Here is a 22,719-nt window from a genome sequence, read left to right as displayed (position 1 = left end):
CCTGTCGCACTCTTACTCTTAGGACATAGAAGTTTTGCCAGTTGATTTGCAGATTATGCATAAGGAAAAGAAGAGGAAAATTTTAATTTTAATTTTAATTTTTCAATTTTAAGGAAAAGAAGCGGCGTCAAGGGGAGTGACTTCTGCGGACTCGTCGAGAGGAAGCCCTTCGAGAAGCCGAAGGAGTTAATTATGAACCAGGAGGCTTTTAAACTGCTTTTAGATACTCCTGTGGACAAAATATGGACACTTGGGCCACTATGGTGGTTACATATTGTAAAAAATCAAGTTTTATCGCCATCTGTAAGTTTAAAGGCTATTTTCTCATTACGCAATAATTTTGTCTTCAAGAAAAGATATCTTGACAACAATTTATCCGATTGATCTGAAATTTTCAGCATTTGTTCCTCTTGATAAGTTTTGTGTTATAAGCAGAGCAATTTTCCATGTGATGCATTTACTTAAAGTTATGAAGTGAAACACCCCTCTGATTTCTTATGTCAAATTTAATCGATCATCATTTGAAATATTTTCAACATATCAGAGATCCTTCTGCTTATAACAATAAGCAACATGTCTTCTTTGAATTGATACTAAAAATGTTATTTTTTATTAATTCCAGAAGGAGTTATCTTTTCTTGAGTAACCCTTGGTAGAACCTAGCAGGTGGCACAATTCAATGAGTGGTTTCCTATTACAATTGACATGTTGAGTGTGAAATATTTTTTTTTTCATGATCTTCAAGTCATAATCTTTCCAGGGATATATAGTTTTCCTAAGTTATGAATTAAATCTTACCTATGAAAAATGAGTGAAAAATGGACATTTTTTCAGGTTTACTCCCGCCTTAACTAAAGATGCCTTACTTGGCTTTCAGTTTATAGTTTAGTTTGTTAGCTTCGCCGACAGGCAGGGACACCGCAACAGCTTGCGCCAATTACTGCGGGCCCAGTAAACCCACCCATCCCAGCCCAGGGGAGGACATCCATCGCACAGTTATCTCGTGCGTGGGAAATTAACGTCTCCTACCCCTAACCCTGCAGGAGACGGGACCTCCATTTATTCGTGCCTATCCGAGAAGACTTGAATATCTAACCATTTCTTGATGTTACAGAAAGGCAGCATATTCTTCTCAGTTATTTTAAGACCTTGAGTGTTGGTCCGGCCGGGACTCGAACGCTCGACCTCCCGCACAACAGTCCAGCGCTCTATCGATTGAGCTAACCGGGAGGCGGTTAGCTCAATCAAACCCTCACAGTTTCAAGCAAACCCACACAGTCTCCTGGGGGTTGGGCGAGGTAGAGAATTGGAGTAGAAGCCTGGAACTAGAGTAATCCAAGATGGCGGAGTAGAGTGGGATTTTAAGTATTCTGTTGTTCGTAGTTTCGGGTTATTCTGGGATTAAATATTATGACTGATTTAAACAATCAAGATATTACTGAAACAGAGACGGAATCAACAACAACATGGATTTTGCTGCAGATAGCTGATTCAGGTAATGTCGTACAAGCGTGCAAGCGCAAAAGCTGATTTCATTCAGGCTGAAAAGCGGTGTGATTTGTTTAAAGTAAAACAATTTAGGGCTAAATTATTTACAGATATAAATGAAACAATACTCGGCAAGATTTCCGTATAACCCCATACTTCATTATGTATTCAGTTCTTGGATAAAGGAAAGCAGAGGGAAAACAACAGATTTCCTTTGGGACTACGGCTTTGTTTTTGATTGGTATGGGGTTAGACGGAAATCTTTCCCAATACCCCTTTCGAGGCGGGAATCCTTATGTTTTTAAGAGTAAAATCTGTAAGCAATTGAATAGGCGTTTTTATCTCGAGTTTCGCGTTATGAGATTATAAAGTTTAGACTAACACATTATTTTAATTACCTCAATGTGTTCCTTTGTTTTACGACGTGAAATTTTTAGACTTTTATTGTTGTTGCATTGATAATTTTTCAAGGAGCTCCTAGAAAAAGCAGTGTAGACACAGATAAACCATGTACACAGGTTGTGTGGCTGCTGCAGTAATTTGCGGAAACCTCATATTCTGGCGCGAAATTTAGAAGTTTGAGGCATTTCTGAACTTACCAGAAAAAGTATTGGTTCAGCGACCTCTAGAACAGCAGGGCAAATTTAAAACAAAAATGAATGAAAAATTTTGGTTGTTCTTAAGGGGAAAGCGGTCATATTGAAACGCAGACTGCAGACCGTGCAGACAGGAGAATTTTTGGTTACTTACTACTTCACCCTTTGATACAGTACACCCAACAAGGAAGGTTTCATGGCCAATAGATAAGTGCCGACTGCTTGCTTTACTCTAGACTTGGCCGTTTTGGGGTCCTAAACAAAGAGTCTGACTAGCGCACGTTCTAGTCCTGCTTGCATCTAACTTTATACACCACTTTCATAAATGGCTGCCGGATTGATATTCTTTTGTTTAAATTCAAATTAGCCTCACTAGCCTTGCTTGAGATAATGCATTCTTTTGAATTTTGAACTGGAGAACGAGGCCAGAAAGGCTAATTTAAATTTAAACAAAAGAATATCAATCCGGCAGCCATTTATGAAAGTGGTCAATTTGCTAAATCAAAGTGCTTATATACATATTGGTGGCTAGTTTTTACATGATTAGATATGCAAGGGAAGGCATGTAGTTTCCTTTCTAGTAAACACCTTAATTCAAACATGAGTATAATGCTTTGTTCTACCCCATTTACCTACACAAATCCTGCTCTGTTAAGATTACACTTTGCACATTTTGCATAATACAAGGATCATATTTCTGCTTTACAACAACCTAGTAATTGATCTATTCCTAAACTTAGGAGGACAGGTCACGTTTCAATGCGCAAGGGTCACGCTTTCCTTAGTTTTACTACACTTATCATTCATTTTTGATGAAAAGTCTTAGTTAGAGGAGCTTCTACGAAATGTATGAATCAGTGTTTCATCTTTATGGCAATGTCCTATCAAAAAAATTGTGTGCAAGTGTATGGGCGCGATCTTATTTCTGAGTAAAAGTCGATTTTAGCTTGCAGCACTTTATTTATTGTAATATTCTTTGGGTCATGTTGTGAAGATCCTGGCAATTATTTGCTTCATCCATGCAGCCCATTTCTTACCTCTAAATCAGTCGCTGGTTTCCATCTTCAATACAGAAATAAAGAGTCAACAAAAGTATTTGACAAAGCTAAAATTCATCTCAACACAAGGGCAAACTCAAATACAACTTTCCCTTGTCGATCTCCAACTCACTACGTGCTCGATAACTTTGAGCCTTGGGATTTCGTCCAAATTGTTGCTACTAGGTAACCTGAGCTCGAAATAACCTCATAAAACTACGTTATGTGTCCAAAAACTGGACACTGTTCCAATGTTACTAAAAGAGTAAGGAAAAGGTGAAAATCACAGTACTGTTAAAAAAAAAATGAAAAAAACTGAAAAGTACAAAAAAAATTACAGTCTGCATGGTCTACAGTCTGCAGTCTGCATTTTAACATGACTGAGAGGAAAGGGTGTTCACAGATCATCAAAGACTATGATTTAAGTTATTCTCCCCACTCCCTTACGCTGGGAAATTTTGGGATAAATCCAAAAAAAAATTATTTACCAGTTTTACCACAGTTCAACAATTTTAATGGTAAATATACTCTCATGAATAATTAATTTTTTAAATGTAAATCCTTAATAAAGCATGCATCATTACTTATCTTTTCAAATTATTTAAAAAGATAAGTAATGAAAGAAAAAATTGTACAATAAAAAAAGACAACCATAAAAAATCTCTTCGCAAGAAGGTTTTAAAAATGTTCAAATGTTTCAAGGATGATATAAAAGCAACATAAAACTTCTTATAAGTGGATAAAAGAGAGCAAATTAGCCATTTTCAAAACGAGCGGCGGTCTGGGTACGATTTGCCACCATAAAGGCTCTTGGGATCGTTTGGAGGGACAGCGTGAAGGTAAACAAACGCACAGCTGACGTGTGACAAACATGGCACACTATAACTGCTGTATTCCAGGCTGCACTAATAGTTACAGAAATGCACCTAACCTTCAGTATTATAGAATTCCAAAAGACCCTCATATACGTAGAAAGTACGTGGTTCTTATGAGGAACGAGACTCTGAAATTAGATTCTACGAGTACGCGGATTTGCTCAGTTCATTTCGATGGAGGAGAAAAACTTAGCAGAACGCACTTGCCTTCAATTTTTCCATGGACAAAACCGACAGCTCAACGTAGAGAACGCAAGAGGGCCAGTTTCGAAGATGTACAGAAAATAGAGCAAACCAAAAAAAGAAAAACAGCACTTGCTCAATTACCACAGGAAGCGAACTTTAAATTTGAAGAACAGACAGAAAATATGAATGTTAATGCTGACACCAGTACCAGTGTGGAAATGCAAACGTTACTTACTGGAGACCAACTAAACAGTTTATACAACAGAATGCAAACAAGAGAACAAGAAATTGTTAAGCTTAAGGGAGAGATTCAGCAGTTGGAGAAAGAAAACAACAACATAAAAGAGGTGAACAGCAAATTACAAAAGGAAATCGAAAGCTTGAAGCATGCTTTAGATAACAATAGATTTGACATAAGCAAATTTAAAGATAAAGATGATGATATTGCATTCTACACCGGCTTTCCCGATTACAATGCTTTTATTCTTTGTTACAAAACTGTAGAACAAGCCTCTAGCAATATTAATTATGGGCACAAAAGGACCACCACGAACGGTAATGTTGGGAGACCCAGAGTACTTACTAAATTCCAGGAGTTTACCCTTGTTATGCTGCGCTTGAGGCTGGGTTTGTTTGAGAATGATCTTGCTCATCGATTTTTGGTTTCAAGATCAACTGTCTCTAAGATTGTAAATGCCTGGATTCCATTTTTGAGGAGGGAATTTGAACCTCTTATCATCATCCCCCCAAGAGAAGTACTTCAATGTTATAGGCCTGACAGTTTTAAGAAACTGTTGCCTAACGTAACAGTCATTGTCGATTGCACGGAATTTGAAATGGAGAGGCCATCTGCTCTTGATTCACAGTCTACCTGTTTTTCATCATACAAGTCAAGAACCACCATGAAATCACTGTTGGGCATAACGCCAAGCGGTGTTTTATGTTTTGTGAGTGACTTATTTCCTGGTTCAACCTCAGATAAGGAAATAACTGTTCTTAGTGGTTTTCTAGACAGACTAAATCCTGGTGACCAGGTACTGGCTGACAAAGGGTTCAATTGTCAGGATGAATTAGCTTCTGTTGGTGCAAGCCTTGTTATACCAAAATTTTTAGAACAGAAGATACAGTTTTCCACAAATGAAACAAATCACAACAAGGTGGTTGCTAGCCTAAGAGTTCATGTGGAGCGGCTCATGGAACGTATAAAGAACTGGCACATCTTCAACCATAAGATACCAATTACTATTGCACCTATTGCATCAGACATGCTTGTAGTGGTCTGTGCTTTGTCAAATTTTCAACCCCCTCTTATAAATTAAAAATTATCATGTAATATTGTTAACTGTCATGACACATGTTGATGATGAAACACGAAAACATTCATATTGCAATAACTTTCATTAAATGGTGTAATGAAATAAATTTTGTTTGGACCAAACAATAATATTGGTATTGAAATTGGAGTCAAATGAGTGATTCAAATTCAGCTTACTTTGGGGAGCAGCTACATCACACAATGATAGTAGGTTGGGTCATTTGCATTTTAGGTTTAGCATTGCAAATGCTTTGACTACACATTTAAATCTAGGTTTGCCAAAACATGCAGCGTATAGTATAATGATATTATTCAACATTGGACATGTTAAGAAATACAACTTCAGTTATAAGTTTTCTAGTAGATGAAAAAGAATAAAACTCTTAAAACAAAAAGCTCTCAAAACATGCGCGCATCAATTTTGGGGAGCCCATATTTCACACAAGGATATGAAAGTTCTGGTACAATCCAGCAGTTAAAAAATGATTCAAGTTTTGGGAATATTCTATCCCAGTGTTCTTGTGAGAAATAAACTCTCTCACAAAAAGGTGTGGAAGAGGCTGTTCCCATAACCACAAAGTCAGTCCATTTTTGCTCTGCCACAAACATTGCCTGTTGTACTTGAAAATAATATTTGTGTCTTGAGTTCAAAATCACAGATTCCTCAAACTTCTTGCAAATTCCTTTTCGGAGCAGAGCCTCCTCCAGACTTTCTTGCTTTTCCATCTGAATATATTTCACTTCAAGAAGACCCTTACTGTCTTCTGCAGAAGGGTCACACACTAATCCGTCTGGACTTGCTCCGAGTAACCCATGATGCTTGGAAATGAAAAAGCCACATTTTTCTACGGATATATCAGTAACCCCTTCCCCCTGCTTTAATAATTTGTAAGCAGCTATGATCCTGTCCTCCATTTCAAGTCCTTCTTGCATGTATTTACTCTGAAATGGTTTTTTGTAACCAAGGACATCTTGGATGATTTTTGTTGGTGATGTTGTTTCCCTTTGCACAGCTATTCTGTAACAATTTGTAGCAGTAATCCTGGGCTGCCTGTGATGATGCCACAAATTTGAGTTTGACTGCCCTCGTGTTTGCTCTTCTACTTTCTTTATTTTTTCTTCATCAAAATTAATGTTCCTCTTCACTTTCTCAAATCTCACTCTTAGTTCATCAGCTGATATTGGATGACATTTGATGGGTGAGATGAGTGGCTCTTCCAGATTATTTACCTTTTGAGGAAGAATATGTGTCCATCCAACAGCTCTCCCAGATTTCATTTGATATTCTTTTAAAGATTTATGGAAGTTTTGTAATCTTTCACTTGGCCAGACTTTTTTTTCTGATACACAGGTACCATTCTGTGCTGGACATGAGGCTAGCTTTGGCCTTTTTGCTTTCTTTTCTTTAGCATAATCATGTTTGACAAAGCTCATCTCAGAGATAGGTGTCACTGGACCCTTGCGTTTCCCTGGCACATTCCATTTACAAGGCTTAGATGTGCAGGACTCAGCTGCATCCGAATTTTTCCTTTTCGTCTCCTTAAAGCTTTGTTCAAGGGCAAACAATGTAGATGCCACATGGTTACAACGGCCATCAATACCAGCAGGACACTTACAGTGTGCTTTTAACACACAACCTATGGATGACATTAACAGAAAACAAGAGTATACTTTATCTTTTTTCATCGATGGCAGAACTTGGCTTTTTACATAATGTTTTCCATTTTGGTGCAGATGTCCAATGTATAAAACATGCCCTGACTTGAAGAAGTTAAATCCCTTGACTAGGGGCTTTGCAGTGGAAAGTTGTTTTTTACTTTCAACTCCTTCAATCATAAACTGCCAAACGGTTCCAAAAGCTATCTTAGGCAAATCTTTAAAATCAGGTTTGTATCCTTCTTTTGGAAAGAATTGGTTGAGCTGCGGCTCTTCCTCCTCCAGCACTCCAAGTTGAGCCTTCTTGCGGAGAAGGTGTAGTCCACCGTCTGGATCACGGAGATATTTAACGTCTAGTCCATGCTTAATGTAATCTTGAACTCTGAAAAATATGAACATGATATATGACTGGAATGAAACAAAATAAAACGACACAATTTCTCCTTCGATATAATTTAAGCTCATATGTACACCACTAAATGAAAATATACACCTCGAGTGAACCTACCTTGTTATCAATGCTTTCTTATTTCCCGTAGTCTTTGCTCCCCTGCACAGCAACCACCTTTTCAATTGAACGACGCTACATTGTTCTACAGTTTCGCGAGGAATTTTTGCACCAGGTATATCTTCTTCTGTCAGAATAACCTTGAGAGCGTCTCGCACGGTTGCATTGCTCTTGTCCACCATGTTCTTGCTGTCCCTCCAAACGATCCCAAGAGCCTCTAGGGTGGCAAATCGTACCCAGACCGCCGCTCGTTTTGAAAATGGCTAATTACAATTATCTTCTCTAGAATTCTCATATAAAAGCAACATAAAACTTCTTATAAGTGGAAAAAAGAGAGCAAATTACAATTCTCTGCTCTAGAATTATAACAGTTTTGTTCTTTGATGGCAGCCTTCCCTACTGGAGGATTCTCACACAGTTTTGGTTTTGAATCTGCAACAAAACATGGCTTTGTAACAGAGTATAGTAAGTACAAAACAGAGTTCAGTGTTCTGTGAATTTTGATTGGAATATATGTGAGAAATATCATTATTATTTAATCAATGGTAATATTTTGATTGTAAAACAGTATGTTTGTTTTTTGTTTTGTCATTTTTCTTCTTCCTTTCTTAGATGGTTTCAAAGGATTTTTGCTCTCTTGTCTTCAAAATGCAGGTATTACTCAACAAAAACTTCCACTAACAAACCTTAGCAGATAAGTCATTAGATTAGATACTGGTTTATGATGTTTTCATTACTATATATATTTTTGCGTAATATAATAATTGCTACAAACTTATTTTATTGTATTAAGTATTCCTACAAGATATTATTACACATTGTAAGCTATGTACTTTTTACTGCAAGTTTGTATTTATTCACATGTGAGCATATTCAGATGTAACACACACAATATTAGATGTTAAAGTTAAGTTAGACCAACAGATGCAGTTTTTTAGTTTGTTCTTATTTTTATTCATTTCAGCTGTGCTCTTAACTAATAGTAAAGCCAACATTCCTTCCTCTCTCCTTATGGCACATAACCCTTGATTTGCTTTTTCTCACAGCCTCGATGTTTTGTGCTTACAGGCAAAGCCACAGTTATGTAGTATGCCAACTAAAGTCTTACATTTCGAATATTTCAGCATCATTTAGTCTTCCTTTTGTCAATGAATCACACAAGAATTACCAAACTGTTGACCGGATCAAAGAGCTGGATGGAATGGTTCAAGCATATCTCAGTAATCATGTAGCAAACAGAGCAAGCATTAGACAGGTCAGTTTTTCTCTCAAACATTTTTGGTTTAAATTATTATCTTACTACATATCTTCTTTTAAGATGAATTAGTTTTTGATTATGGATAATTTGTAAAAAAAAGACAAAACAAACTTTTAAATGGTAAACTTTGTTTATGCACGAGGACATGCATTTTTACCATCAGTGGAACAGGGTTGGCGTAATAGTGAGAGCGCTCGCCTTCCACCAATGTGTCCCGGGTTCGATTCCCGGACCAGGCATCATAAGTGGATTGAGTTTGTTGGTTCTCTACTCTGCTCCGGGTTTTTCTCCAGGTACTCCGCTTTTCCCCTCTCCTCAAAAACCATCATTTGAATTTATTTAATTTAGAGTTTATTCGGATTTATACACAACCCCACAAGCTGTTCAGCTTTAACCATTATCGTGTCTAAATAAAGGTGTTATTATTATTATTATTATAATTATTACTTACCTGCATATGTTTTATTTCACACTCTAACATTGGTATGTATATTCTCCATACTTGTTCTCTATACATTTCCTAAGTTGCTGACAAGGAGAATTTGCTTAACAATCAAGAGCTCCTTTAGGTGGTCAACATTTCCATTTATTCTCATGATTCAGGGGGGAGGGGTGATATTGTGAGGAGGAATTATATGCCAGCCACTCTCCCAAGATCCCAGTGGCAATTCTCCTTTCTGTCTGTCATACAATTCTTATGATGTAAATGTGGAGAATTTGGTATTGGATCAAGTGGTTGTCCCCTAATTGACATTTTTCTTTATTCTCATCACTTGGCTGCTTGATTTTGTATTTATAATTTGCTACCTTTCTATAACATCAAGAAATGGTTAGATATTCTAGTCTTCTCGGATAGGGACGAATAAATGGAGGTCCCCTTTCCTGCAGGGTTGGGGTAGGAGACGTTAATTTCCCACACACGAGATTACTGTGTGATGGACGTCCTCCCCTGTGGTGGGATGGGTGGGATATTGGGTGTACTTAGTTTGGAGCCGCGCTCTGTTATGCGACCCTCACCACACTCTGGTGAAAGTGATTAAATAAATAAATAAGGCGAAATTCTGTGTCGGTCACTTGCAGAGGTTTAAGGGTTTATTAATAGTGTCTGGGAGGTTTAATTCAGCTGACCATCAAACATTTCTCATTCTTTTTTTTTTTTGGCATCATTACTCTTTTGGACTACGAACCTATGAGAAAATGATAGAAACTTGAATTGTCTGGTTTTATTTTTTTTTTTTATGTCACATGTGGCTTATGTGTTTCAGGTGCTTGTTCTTAAGGTTTTTTTCTTTTTTCTCCTTTGTGACCAGTAAAGTATATACTGGTCGTGAAAATACCCCAATTATTTGCCCTTAAGTCCTCTTAATGCGATTGTAATGTTGAATCAGAGACATCTAAAAGGACGTCCGCATAGAAGTTATCTGAGCATTGCATCTGAAGCTATTGGTATCATTTCTTATCAGGGGAACTCCTTACTGGACACGGCTTGCAAAACATTTGGCTATCAAGAATTAAAAAACTTACAGGTGTGTTACCAATGACAAATGCTAATCGATTAAAAAACGGTAATTGCCTTGTCCTTTCAGACTTTACCTTTACTTGCTTTATTTCAGGTCCAACTCGAGAACAAAGGCATTTTTGGTCACTTTGCTGTTATGTTTGGCTTCATGTGTGGCTTGTTAAACCTCTCTGTGATCCAAACTCAACAACTTTTCCTTTTCTCGACTCTCCGAACGGTAATCGCTAGTGCTGTGAGACTTGGTAATATTGGACCGTTACAGGTACATGTAGAACGTCAGTTTTTGTGAAGCCACGAAGAACAATGCAAGATCAATGTATAACAATAAGTGATTACCACATGTGTGGCCTTAACTCCTTTTATCCCACTTTCATCTGGTATCCTTCGCAGCCGATTTTATTTTTCGGAAGGGTTTTTTTTTTCTGAAAGGGGAGGATGTCAATAATGATTTTCCCTTTTCTCTGGTGGAGGGGAATCGCTGCGTAGATCCTCCTCCTCTCCCTCCCCCCCCCCCCCCATAAAAAAAAAAAAAAAAAAAAAAGGAACTGGCTTCGTCAAGACTTGACATCTTAAAAAAATCTTTAAATGCAGTCTAGGACAAAGTCAAGTCTGAAAGGGACCGTGGAACAACATAGGTGTGCTGAAATCTGAATGCAGAAATTGCATAGTCTGTGATGACGTCAAGTCATACGCTCTGAAACCTAGGGGCTCTCATGACCCTCAGCTCATCTAAGTTGTGGGGAAGAATCTCTAAGAAATACGTGTCTCAGAAATACGTGTTTTAGGAATACATGTCTAGAATTCTGACCAGCCGTAGGCAATAGATTTAACCGGCTGTATAATGACGCCTTAACTGTAATCCTCAAGAATTCAGACACTGGCACAGAGTGCCTGTGCAAGAAGAAGACATAGACAGCTCAAGGTCTCGTGTGTGCGGTCATTGGCGCGGTTGGCACTCCACTAATGTACCATCTTATGATTCATGAAATTTAGGCTCAATCCATCCAATTTGAAATGCAGAAGACAGCAGAAGAAATTAGGAAAAAGTGAGTATTGTGAGTGGGATACAGGTCATAACAACCAAACCAGCGAAGGCAACTCAGCCTTTGTTACTTATAGGATTTTGGACGTAGTGATGTGAAAGGATTCTCGATTAAAGATTTGCCTTTATTTGGATTTGTACCATGTTTGACGCCTTTCCCAGCATTAGAGAGATTAGCATGCGTTTTCGTGAAACGGCAAACGTTAGCTTGCCCTTTAACGTTTCGCATAAAATAGCGTAAAGGAAAGAGAGAAATCTTACGTAACGGCAAACACGAAGGGTACTTTCACGTACGTAGAAACGGCAAAGCGCAACCGGCAAACGTGAGAAAATGGCGGGAAAAACGTCGTTCACATTTCACCTAAAGGCGGTGCTAAATCTCTTAAAGTCAGCGCTCATTGACCACGATAAGTGTTCAAAACCGAAACTAGATCATAAGACCATTAGCACACCAATTTACCGAAACTGTTGTTTTTATATATTCCCAGGTTTGAAATATCCACCGTGGAGGAAGCAACAACAACAGCCCCCGTTACTGACTTTCTTCAGGGTGCTCACGACAACTTGTTTTCAAAACTTTTCTACTCGTGACAAGAGCATAGATATGTCGTTAGTTCCGAATGGCTGGTCGTAAATGTAGCGCGTCTTGATAACACTGGGCGAGATGAAAGAATTGCAAGCTGTATGAAGTTTCCACAGTAAATAACCAGAGATATCAGTACGTTTTGTACGGGTTGTGATCGAAGCAAGAACGTGTCTCGAGCGCCGGAATGCTACAGCACGCGAAGGACTGCAAGGCAGTGAACAATTTGGATAGTCCAGATAGATATAATAAAGACACACGAAACTGTGTATTTTATTATTAAAATTGTATTATATACCAAACTTGGCTCTGATGATGACTTCCGCTCAGGTTGTTGAGACGTCAATCATTTCAATCGGAAACAGTCCTTCTCAGGACTATCAGGACTACACCCCCCCCCCCCCCCCCCACGACGATCAGACTACACGATCATACCAAATTTTATTTACTGTTAACTCTGGAAATAATCTTTACAAAAATTTTCAAATATTTAAATCCGATTGCGCGAAAAAGGTATTCGCTAACTGTGTTCAGAAGTCTATTAATTCTATTTTTTTAAATTTTTTCCCTTCATATTGCAAAGTGCTCAAAGTTCTCGTTTGTGAAGTCGCTTTCATCAAAAGACAATGAAGACATGGAATAGGTCAGAAGTGACCTTCCCGAGTTATCTGACACCGCCCTTCTTCGGAGACCAGGCGAGGCTTCGTCCCTATAATACCTCTCCGAAGACTTTTCGGCAATCCGACTAGGGGGACGAAATGGTGAGTTCGGAGAGGTCTCGGGAAGACTGATTTTTCGATCGATTGGAGATACTGGAGACATCACTGGAGACGGTGAGCAATTCTTGATTGAGTTGAGGACGCCTCGGAGTTGTACAAACTGCTTCATAAGTTTCTGGTCTTGCTGCTTCAGAATTTTCTGTCGGATGAAAAGCAAGGTTTAAGAAAGTAAATAGTTGCTTTCTAAACAGTTAAAACGTGAACATGAGTGCTTTGAAAAGTGACGGAAACTGTTTGACTCAAACGTCTTTAACCGAAGATGCTAGAGGTAGAAGCTTTCTTGGGGGTAAATTTTCCAAAAGGAATGTTATTGCGTAAAATTGAAGATGTAGGGATGTATTAACTTGTTTTCTGTTGCTACAAGCTCGCGCTTCTTCGCTTATGAGAAGATTGGAGACGAGTTGGGAAGAGGGTCGTTGAGGAACATACACTTGTTACCAGTGTTAGACTCCTTGCAGCCCTAACGGCAGCTCGCGTTGCTCAAGGCCTAACTTTCACGCGGGCGAAGAAACGCTCCAGCCAAAGCGTTGTTAATGAGGCCCTAATCCTTCCGTACAGGCTATGTTTGGTGAAACAGATATAAAAGAAGGCGCTATTTTCCCTCAAAGGGTTTTTAATTGTCTCAGTCATTATTTTTTTTTCTCAGCGGGGAATCACTCCGCCCGCCAAAACTCAATGAACGGTTAGCGCCAACAGATCATAGTTATCAAGAATTTCATGCAGCGTAGAATTTTTTCTGTTCAAGTACATGACACTACCTAGCTAACATCTAACTCAAAATGAAGGTGGACAACTAGGTAACCCTTAATTCAAATTCTTCTCTTCTCTAAATTTCCTGCTGTGCAAAAATCTAATTATTTACTTTTAAAACCTCGAAGACACAAAAGCATGTCTGATATTTTCAAGAGGGAAGGGAAACATTTCTGCTCCGCCCAGGTGACACGCGCAACCCAAGGATTCTGTAACACAAACACCGCAGGAATTTTTTCGAGCAGAATCTATTGAAGCAGAAGTTACTCCTAAACGCACGTGTCGAAATGAAAGGTCATTTATTTGGGGCACGACGGCGTGAAGTAAATTGCGTTGTTATTGTTATGAACAGATAAAATCAGTTGAAATAATATTGTCCCTGTTAATGAAAACTATTAACAGTCGGGTAGAAAATTCTAATTGCATTTCTCTGAATCGTAGGAAAAAAAGATTCTTGCGCCTTAATAACCAAGATGTCTTTTACGATATTACGTGTTAATCCCAATACCAAAAGGCGTTTATCCTAAGTACTGCTAACTGAGTTTAATATATTGAGACGGCTACATTCATAATCTCTTGAATAGCCATAATTTTGCTTTAGCACGTAACCAGATTATCTTCGAGTACGATTTTTAAAAACTATTTAACTTGTCATGCACTTACAATTTCTTTAACAATCCACTCTATCGCAGCATTTAGGTCTGTTTTGCGTTCGTGAAACGTCTTCATCTTTCGCTGCTCTTCATTCAAACAAAAAGGAGGTCTGTCATCCATAATCTCGTCAACAGAGCTGATCATAACGCTCGGATGACTTTCTAAGTCGTCTTTCTCCTCCTCGCTCGTGCTCTCTGTAGATTTCTGTCTTGTCATCAGCCACGACATTATCCGTTAATATTGGGGATTAGAGAGGTAAGCCCTGGTGGAATATACTGGATCGCACTGCTGAGTGATAATTACCGAAGCGGTAAGACTGTCCGTTCTAAATTCTTTGTGGAAATAATTGATGCAGTTTGACAATTGACGAGCCTCGGGTTCTCGTCAAAACAACTTAACAGTGTTGACTGAAGAAGTGTAACGTCCTAACGGTCAAATACGTTGCTTCGACGTAATTGCTGTTTTGTTTAAAGTAACGACTACTATATATTGTGTCAAACTTTTTCTGCAAAGTAACCGGATTTAGTTAAAAAACCTGACGTTTATTCTGAGCACATTTATTCAAATTAGTTGTTTAGAACTTGACGTAATTCGGGTATCACTGCAGCCTGCGTTGCAGCCGGACGTGTCACACAAGCCCCGGTACAGTCCTTCTATACCGGGGTTTAGACCATCCGCGACGCAGGCTAGTATCACTCATGAAAGCGAGATCCGACGATAGACGCAAGCAATGTTTGTTTGACAAGTTGTGTTGTGTATCAAATCGGCATAGGATAAACTTGGACTGGACTCTGGATTGGACCGGACTCTGGATTGGACTGGACTCTGGATTGGACTGGACTCTGGATTGGACTGGACTCTGGACTGGACTGGACTCTGGACTCTGGACCCTAGACTCTGGACTCTGGACTCTAATTTTACTTTTACTGTAATCAGTATCGACAAAATTACGAACAACTATGCGCATCACTATGCGATTAATTGAGTCAATTAATCGACCGGTTTCGTCTTCGAGTGAGACTTCATCAGGATAAACTACAAACTAAGTTACATAACAGGAACTTATTTTATACTAGACCTTGTCAGTACATGTCGCGTTATTAGTTTGGGTGTAAACAACAAAACACCCGCAAGTATTTTCTCACAGGATATGATAAAATTCTCATTAAGTGCCAAAACTCCACATTTCGCGTATTAGAAACGTGCGAGCAGTAAAGGAAAAGTCTGGAACGAGACTGAAAACGGCGAGAGAGACTAGGTGGAGATCCATTTCCGTTCCGAGTGCATTAGTTTTCCACTATGACCACTGCCACCGTTCGACGCCATCTTGCTATTCACAGTGTAACTTAAAAAATTCAAGCTTGAATTTTGAATGTCGATTCGAAAGATTGGCGCATGTACCGTCCTGACAGTGTCCGTTTAAGGGGTGGCTCTTGTTAAATTTAAAGGGAGTTAGTTTCTCACGTTTGGTTAGTTAGCTAACTTGACAAAGTTCCAGTTTAGTTTTACACATTCTTCAATGATTCGTGGCCAATAATTTCCTGTGACATCGGTTTGTTTGACAATCATAGTGTTAATCTATGCATGCGGTTTTACCAGCGGTTTTACTAGCTTAAAAAACTGATAGATTTGTCATTGCTTGTGAAAACTCGATGAAAGAATTCCGGTTACCGTAAGTGTTCGAAGTGCTGGAAAAAAGATGAGTTTCGGTACTCGTTACTATATACGGGATGTATACGGTCTACACGGTTTTTTTTTAATGAAATGTGACATTGTTAAATGGTATGAGTAGCAATGTCCTTTCAAAGTCGCACAGGTTTGCTTTTCATTTCCTTGATAGAAATATACATGTGAGCACAGAGCTCGTTTCGATTTCGCAAAAAGTAGTTTTCTACAAGGTCTTGAATTTAAGGTTAAAACCGTGAGCCCCAAAAACACCTTCAAAAACCACTTTTCTAGCACAGAATTTTATCATATCCTGTGAGAAAATACTTGCGGTTGTTTTGTTGTTTACACCCAAACTAATAACGCGACATGTACTGACAAGGTCTAGTATAAAATAAGTTCCTGTAATGTATTAAGTAGTTTATTATGTAGTTTATCCTGATGAAGTCTCACTCGAAGACGAAACCGGTCGATTAATTGACTCAATTAATAGCATAGTGATGCGCATAGTTGTTCGTAATTTTGTCGATACTGATTACAGTAAAAATAGAGTGCAGAGTCCAGAGTCCAGAGTCCAGGGTCAGGGTCCAGAGTCCAGAGTCCAGAGTCCAGTCCAGAGTCCAGTCCAGAGTCCAGTCCTAGTTTTAGCCTACGCCTCCGCCGACTGATCACCGTAATGATCACAGACACAGTGATCTATACAAATCCTAACGCTCCTTATCTCCATGATATAATCGACATGCAGATTCTCCCTACAATTTGAAGATATCATGAAAAAAGCAGGGCTAGATGATGGGAAAAGAAGAACTTATCAGATGGGTAGTGCTATCTTCATTTTCGACCAAATTCTCTTTACAATTTTACAAGCAAATGTATCGCAGCTTCAAGGGAGAAAAAATAACCAGATCTGGAAACTTTAACGATTAAGATTATACGTATGATGCACGATCCTCGCAGTAGAGAAAATATATGAACTTCATATATTCATTGTATCTGATTAAGATTATGTTGCGTCATTCCAGTCGTGCGCTGTGTCATAGCTACGTTTCTATTCTTAGTCTCCAGGACCTCACCATCCTTTTTTTCTTTAAAGCGTTACACAAGGGCTGCAGCAGCCAGGAGGGGTAGGTCCTGAGTAACCACAGCCCACTGCTGGGAAGAATTTCTAAGACAGCAATATAATAACAACAACAACAACAACTTTATTAGGTACTTCCATAAGTAGTACATGGCGTTACCTAAGTAAAAATAATTGAAGATAATTATTTAACATCATTTCGTCTTAAACAGAACTTCTTGTCTGATATTCATTATTTGGAATATAAAAGCAGAAATGAGTCTACATATAAACGGATCAGCGTTATTAAAAAGGAATAACACTTTAGAGTTATGATCAAAGTTTTCAAAGCAAGGATACTCTCTTGCGATTTTGTTGTTACGTTCTAATCGAAAACTATCATACAAAGGACAACAAAAAAAGCACATGTTTTCCATCTTCAATTTCATTTGAATGGCAGAAAGAACAGATTCTTTGATTGACTGGGGTCTTTGGAGTCGTGTATCTTCCCGTTTCAATGTGTAATTTATGATTGCCCAGACGGAATTTATTAATGAAAATCTTGTGTTGTGGATTGTTTATGAGATCTAAAAATTATATACAAACCTTGAAATTCAGAAGGCGCAAAAGGCATGGACCCAAGAATCAACACACATGCATGCATTACTCGATATTTGTCCTAAAAAAAGTTGCTGGAGGTAAAACATTGTGTAATTCGCCCCTCCTCTCCCCCCTTTTTAAAAGAAAAACCATGCTACTTCCATGGACACCCTGAAAATCCAACCACCAAAGGAACTCGTCTCAGAATTTCATCTCAAACGTCCAAAACGTGTTCTTCTTCTACGCAAGTAAAGAATAGACGTAACGCCGTAATTAACTGAATTACATACTGAGCCATGGGACTAAAAGAACCAAGGAAACAATAGAAGCAAAGAAAAAAAAATATTTGCATGGCCAAAGAAAGACAAGAATAAGAGACCTGCCTCCCACAGGTGGAGCGCAAAGCTTTTGTACACAAAGTAATCTCCTAAGTTAAGGAAATATGTAAGTTTACGTGGTTGAAAGATGAGCATGGTTTAATCGATTGACACCTAAGAGTGACACCTTTGAGCAAGAACTGAAACTAAGGGGCCGACCATTTAACTCTTGACGGGGGGGGGAGGAGTGATTTTAAAAAAAATTTCCTGCAAGCGCTTGTTGGAAGAAAAAAATTGCATGCAGCCTAAATGTAATAGAAAAAAGGGCATTTAGAGCGGAAAAATATCCTGTACAGCAGATTGCTAGAAAGAAAAATTTTTGATGACCAGAAATCACCCACCCCCCCCTCAAAAGTTAAATGGTCGGCCCCTAAGGTAACTCTTTCAAAAGTTTTGTCGAGATTTCAGGAGGAAGCCTGATTCTATTTCTGTAGAAATACTGAACTGTTACGAAACGGAAATCGGACGAATTCACTGGGTTTGTACTCAGTTTGTCTCCACAGCGCTGGCCTGGCGTTTCCGTTAATTATGACAAACTGAAGAAACATGCCTGAGGAAAAAATCATAAGCACAGATAGTTAATCGACTAGAGCGGTTCCTTTGTCTTCTATGCCTCTTAAAAAAATGCAGCGTCTAATTTTGCTTTCATCTCACAAAAATATGAGGCGTAGGCAGACAAAAGAGTGGGTTTCTTGTGGATCCCTCAAGTACTGGATGTGCGTCAGTGTTGAAGTATGTAAAGGAAGGGAATCAACCCAAAAACCAACTCAATCACTCGAATCAACGCAGTAAACCAAACGCAAATTAACGTCAGCCATCGGAAAATTATTACCGGTAGGGCGCATTTGGAGATCAAATGTTTCGAACCACAGTATTGTAGTTATGAAACATTTCCAGAATGTTTCAAGTCGAAATCGACCGAACAATCAAATAAATTTTCGTGTCTAGCAATTGACGTCACGTGGCCTCAAACCCATGGGGTTGTCTGCCTGCGGTTTCCATTTGGCGAATCATGTTTACTGAAGTACTGATGCACGAACAAGAGAATTATATTCTCTTGTGCACGAAAAAAAAATTGTTCACTTGCATTATGGTGGGGCCATGAAAAGTTATTGTCTCCAACAGCTCTTTGTTGTCTGTCTTCAGCAACTTTGCTCTTCGAGCGAAGGTTAATACTTGGCAAGTCATGATCATGTTTTTACAAATTTGCAAGGCGGTGTATCTGATCAACTTCACTTGTTTCAGCAATAAACATCCCTCCCCCACCCCCCTCTTTCCTAAAGATGGAGATAAGGCTCTTCTGGGTCAAAGATTTAGCCGCCTATTTTATTGCACAATTTCCGTCGTTTGCTTTCTGTCATGTAGACCATGGAAAGGCCATTGTCTGGAACAGGTCTTTGTTGTCTTAGTAGCCGACCATTTAACTCTTGAGGGGGGGGGGGGGTGATTTTGAAAAAAAATTTCCTGCTAGCGCTTGTTGGAAAAAAAATTGCATGCAGCCCAAATGTAACAGAAAAAAAAAAGAGTATTTAGAACGGAAAAAAATATCCTACCCAGCAGATTGCTAGAAAAAACATTTCTTGATGACCAGAAATCACCCAGCCCCCCCTCAAAAGTTAAATGGACGGTCCCTCTTACTTCAAAGACTTTGCTAGTTGCTCCGTCAAAGGAATGCCGGCTGTTGAATCTCGTTCATTGAAGAATTTTGATGCATTCCTTTCAGAACTCAATACCATTCCTTAGGAAAGTTCTTTTTCCTTCGATCATGTCGACGATGTGTAGTCTTACTGGGCGGCGCTTTATAAAAAAGTTTTTAATAGTCACCTACCTATTTGTAAAACTCATTTGCGTTTCAATCAGCTGTCATGGATTGATCCCACAATTCAGCGTCAAATTCGTTGTAGAAACAAGGGCCGACTATACAAGAAATTCCGTTGCTCCCCAAGTGATTTAATTTGGTCTAGATACAAAGATCAACGTAACTCCATTGAGCTAACCATTGAGCTATCCATTGAGCTAACCGCCGATCCCGGTTAGCTCAATGGATAGAGCGCTGGACTGTTGTGCAGGAGGTCGAGGGTTCGAGCCCCGGCCGGACCAACACTCAGGGTCTGAGAATAATTGAGAAGAATATGCTACCTTTCTATAACATCAAGAAATAGTTAGATATTCTAGTCTTCTCGGATAAGGACGAATAAATGGAGGTCCAGTCTCCTGCAGGGTTAGTGGCAGGAGACGTTAATTTCCCACGCACGAGATTACTGTGTGATGGATGTCCTCCCCTGGGGTGGGATGGATGGTTAACAGGACCCCCGTTGATAGCAGTGTTTACTACACTGAAGGGGCTATCCTGTATAAATATAGAATAAATATAGATGTCTAATAAGGTAACCAGATTAAAAAGATTGGCGTACGTGGCTTTTCTGCTGACGCTGCTTCAAACACTTCTACATGATCACCAAGCCCATTTTGGGAGAAAGTGAAGCCAATGTTACCAAATAACAAACGAGATGCCTCTGGCTCTTGTTATCTTGCACCTTGTAGAGATTGAAAAACTAATCACTGATCCTTCCCAAATATTCAACGCTTTTTTTACAACTCCAACTGTAAACGAACAGGTCTTGCAATATACTGAAGATGAATTTATGGATCACCCAAGCGTTGTTGCTCTTGCGAATCGCTTTAATCAACTCAGGCTAGACTTTTCATTTGTAATTTATTAACTTCTCCACTACAAGGTATTGCAGGGGAACCGCAACAGCGGATAGCCAGTGACTGCGAGCCTGTTTTTACCCACCCATCCCATCCCAGGGGAGGACATCCACCACACAGTAATCTCGTGCGTGGGAAATTAACGTCTCCTACCCCTAACCCTGCAGGAGACTGGAACTACGGTTTATTCGTCCTTATCCGAGAAGACTAGAATATCTATCCATTTCTTGATATTATATATAGAAAGGTAGCACATTCTCCTCAGTTATTTTAAGACCCTGAGTGTCGGGTCCGGCCGGGGCTTGAACCCTCGACCTCCCGCACAACAGTGCGGCGCTCTACCAATTGAACTAATACCAGGAGGCCATGTTGATGTTAAGTACGTAGCCAAACTGCTGAAAGATTCGGCCAGAAAGAATTCTTGTAGCCTTGATAGCTTTACAACTAAAATCCTAACGGGGTCTCTGCACCAGCCATAGTTTCTTCCTTAACCAAATTATTCAACCAGAGAACCTCTACTTGTATATCTGATGTCAGCCCTGTCTACAAGAAAGATGTTGTTAAGGACATTAGCCAGAAGGCTCATTTTTTGATTGATTATTGATTAGTTCACTAATTTCAGAATGATCTTAGATAGCCACATAGTTACAATGCTTATCTGTTTTCCTGTATTTCTATTGGTTTTGTAATCGGACCTTTCAGCGTCACCACGCGCATATAAAGGGCAATTTTAGCGTCCCTTTAATCAGTTCTTCGTAAGTTTTGAATAGCCTTGGTAAACTTTCGCCCTTTCGTTTTTCTCAACCTCTGGCACAAGCGGGACCGATATGTGAGTACCTTTGTAACTTTGTTTTTCCCTCTCCAGTCTTTTCAGTGTTGGGCGACAATATACAAACAAATATTGCAATGATCTGTATAGATTTAAGATTCAAAGGCCAAATTCGTGCCAATTTGCGAGTCAGTGAACGCCCATCATTTAGATAGAACAATGGGCTGTTTATCAGTCATCAAACTCTTTTAATTTGTTTCCAAACTTTTGTTCTGTTTCACTTGTATTGTTAATCTCGTTATAGACTTTAGAGCCCAGTATTCTTTAATCATGTATTCCGCAGCTTTTCGTTAGATTGATAGAACTTCGTTGTATTGTTGTTTCAGTTTACGATCGATCGTTCGATAGATTGATTGACTGTCAGAATAATCGTTATTTTCGTCATTGATTGTGGTTCGTGGTCGATTGCTTTTCAAGAATAAAGATTCGTACAAACAGTCAACTTTGGGTTGTCATTTCGATCAGTAAAATAGTCCCAAACACCTCGTTAACCGCGTTTTGGAGCGACACGCCCTTGAACTTTAGAATTTAGATTTTGGTCGCCGTAAACGCTACAGATGTTACCGATGAGAAGAACTATCGACTAGTCACTGTTCTCCCTGCCATACTGAACTTATTTCAAAAGGTTCAATTTGAAGAGTTATATGTGCCGTTCTCTCCCCTTTTTCCAAATATTTCAGGTTTTCCGCGGGGTCACTCTTGTTTTTCGGCTCTCGTAAACAGCTAACAGGTGACTGACGCATATCGATGGAGAACAAGAAAGATTGATCTCTCAAAGGTCTTCGATTCCATTTGCCACAACTTATTGTTAGCAAAACTGAAAGCCTACTGTATTAACGAGCCGGCCCTACAACGTATCCGATCCTATCTGTCTAACCGTAAACAAAGAGTGAAATGTAACAGCGTCCTCTCTGACTGGCTCCCAGTTCGATGCGGAGTACCACAAGGAAGCTTCTTGGCTCCCCTATTATTCAACACATTCATAAACGACATCAGCAGCGCCAATGTCATCTCATCAGCTCTCTGTTTCTGCTAAACAAGGATATTGATGTTCTCGCTACGAGGTTCTCAGACAACTTTCTACAAGTCAGTGAATGCATCAAAAACACAAGCAATGGCTTTGGGTAGAACCCAATAGTAGTGGTAGTAGTAGACCTTTGTATTTATACAGGATAGCTCCTTCAGTGTAGTAAACACTGCTATCAACGGGGGTCCTGTTAACCACCCATCCCA

General features: G+C 39.2%; 4 protein-coding genes across 7 annotated transcripts; 2 read left to right on the top strand and 2 right to left on the bottom strand.

The window, feature by feature from the left end:
• Positions 1–1,315: 1,315 nt before the first annotated feature.
• Positions 1,316–12,365, top strand: LOC111329358 (uncharacterized). Of its 4 annotated transcripts, none has more exons than XR_015994649.1 (8): positions 1,316–1,495; positions 8,052–8,126; positions 8,274–8,315; positions 8,786–8,916; positions 10,383–10,445; positions 10,533–10,700; positions 11,306–11,484; positions 11,969–12,064. XR_015994649.1 is itself a non-coding variant. In XM_022934039.2 (8 exons), exons 1-8 carry the CDS (start codon positions 1,411–1,413, stop codon positions 12,069–12,071), a joined length of 720 nt encoding a protein of 239 aa, XP_022789774.1. In that variant the 5' UTR covers positions 1,320–1,410; the 3' UTR covers positions 12,072–12,365. The 4 variants fall into 4 exon arrangements, 2 of the variants coding, with proteins under 2 accessions (XP_022789774.1, XP_088599311.1); XR_002694704.2 differs by having other exon boundaries at positions 10,533–10,815; XM_022934039.2 differs by having other exon boundaries at positions 1,320–1,495; positions 11,432–11,484; positions 11,969–12,365.
• LOC148718144 (uncharacterized) lies at positions 1,577–5,626 on the top strand. The gene has a single exon (XM_088743184.1). The coding sequence runs from the start codon at positions 3,993–3,995 to the stop codon at positions 5,499–5,501; it is 1,509 nt and encodes a 502-aa protein (XP_088599310.1). The 5' UTR covers positions 1,577–3,992; the 3' UTR covers positions 5,502–5,626.
• On the bottom strand, positions 5,791–7,872 carry LOC148718143 (uncharacterized). Its single transcript, XM_088743183.1, has 2 exons — positions 7,662–7,872; positions 5,791–7,535 (listed from the first exon to the last, which is right to left on the bottom strand). Exons 1-2 carry the CDS (start codon positions 7,841–7,843, stop codon positions 5,897–5,899), a joined length of 1,821 nt encoding a protein of 606 aa, XP_088599309.1. The 5' UTR covers positions 7,844–7,872; the 3' UTR covers positions 5,791–5,896.
• Positions 12,308–14,939, bottom strand: LOC111329351 (uncharacterized). Its single transcript, XM_022934021.2, has 2 exons — positions 14,256–14,939; positions 12,308–12,981 (listed from the first exon to the last, which is right to left on the bottom strand). Exons 1-2 carry the CDS (start codon positions 14,472–14,474, stop codon positions 12,634–12,636), a joined length of 567 nt encoding a protein of 188 aa, XP_022789756.2. The 5' UTR covers positions 14,475–14,939; the 3' UTR covers positions 12,308–12,633.
• Between the last annotated feature and the right edge of the window lie 7,780 nt (positions 14,940–22,719).

Source organism: Stylophora pistillata, chromosome 13 (genome assembly GCF_964205215.1).
Source record: "Stylophora pistillata chromosome 13, jaStyPist1.2, whole genome shotgun sequence".
In the NCBI taxonomy this organism is placed as follows: Eukaryota; Metazoa; Cnidaria; class Anthozoa; order Scleractinia; family Pocilloporidae; genus Stylophora; species Stylophora pistillata.
This window is presented reverse-complemented; position numbering and strand designations above follow the sequence as displayed.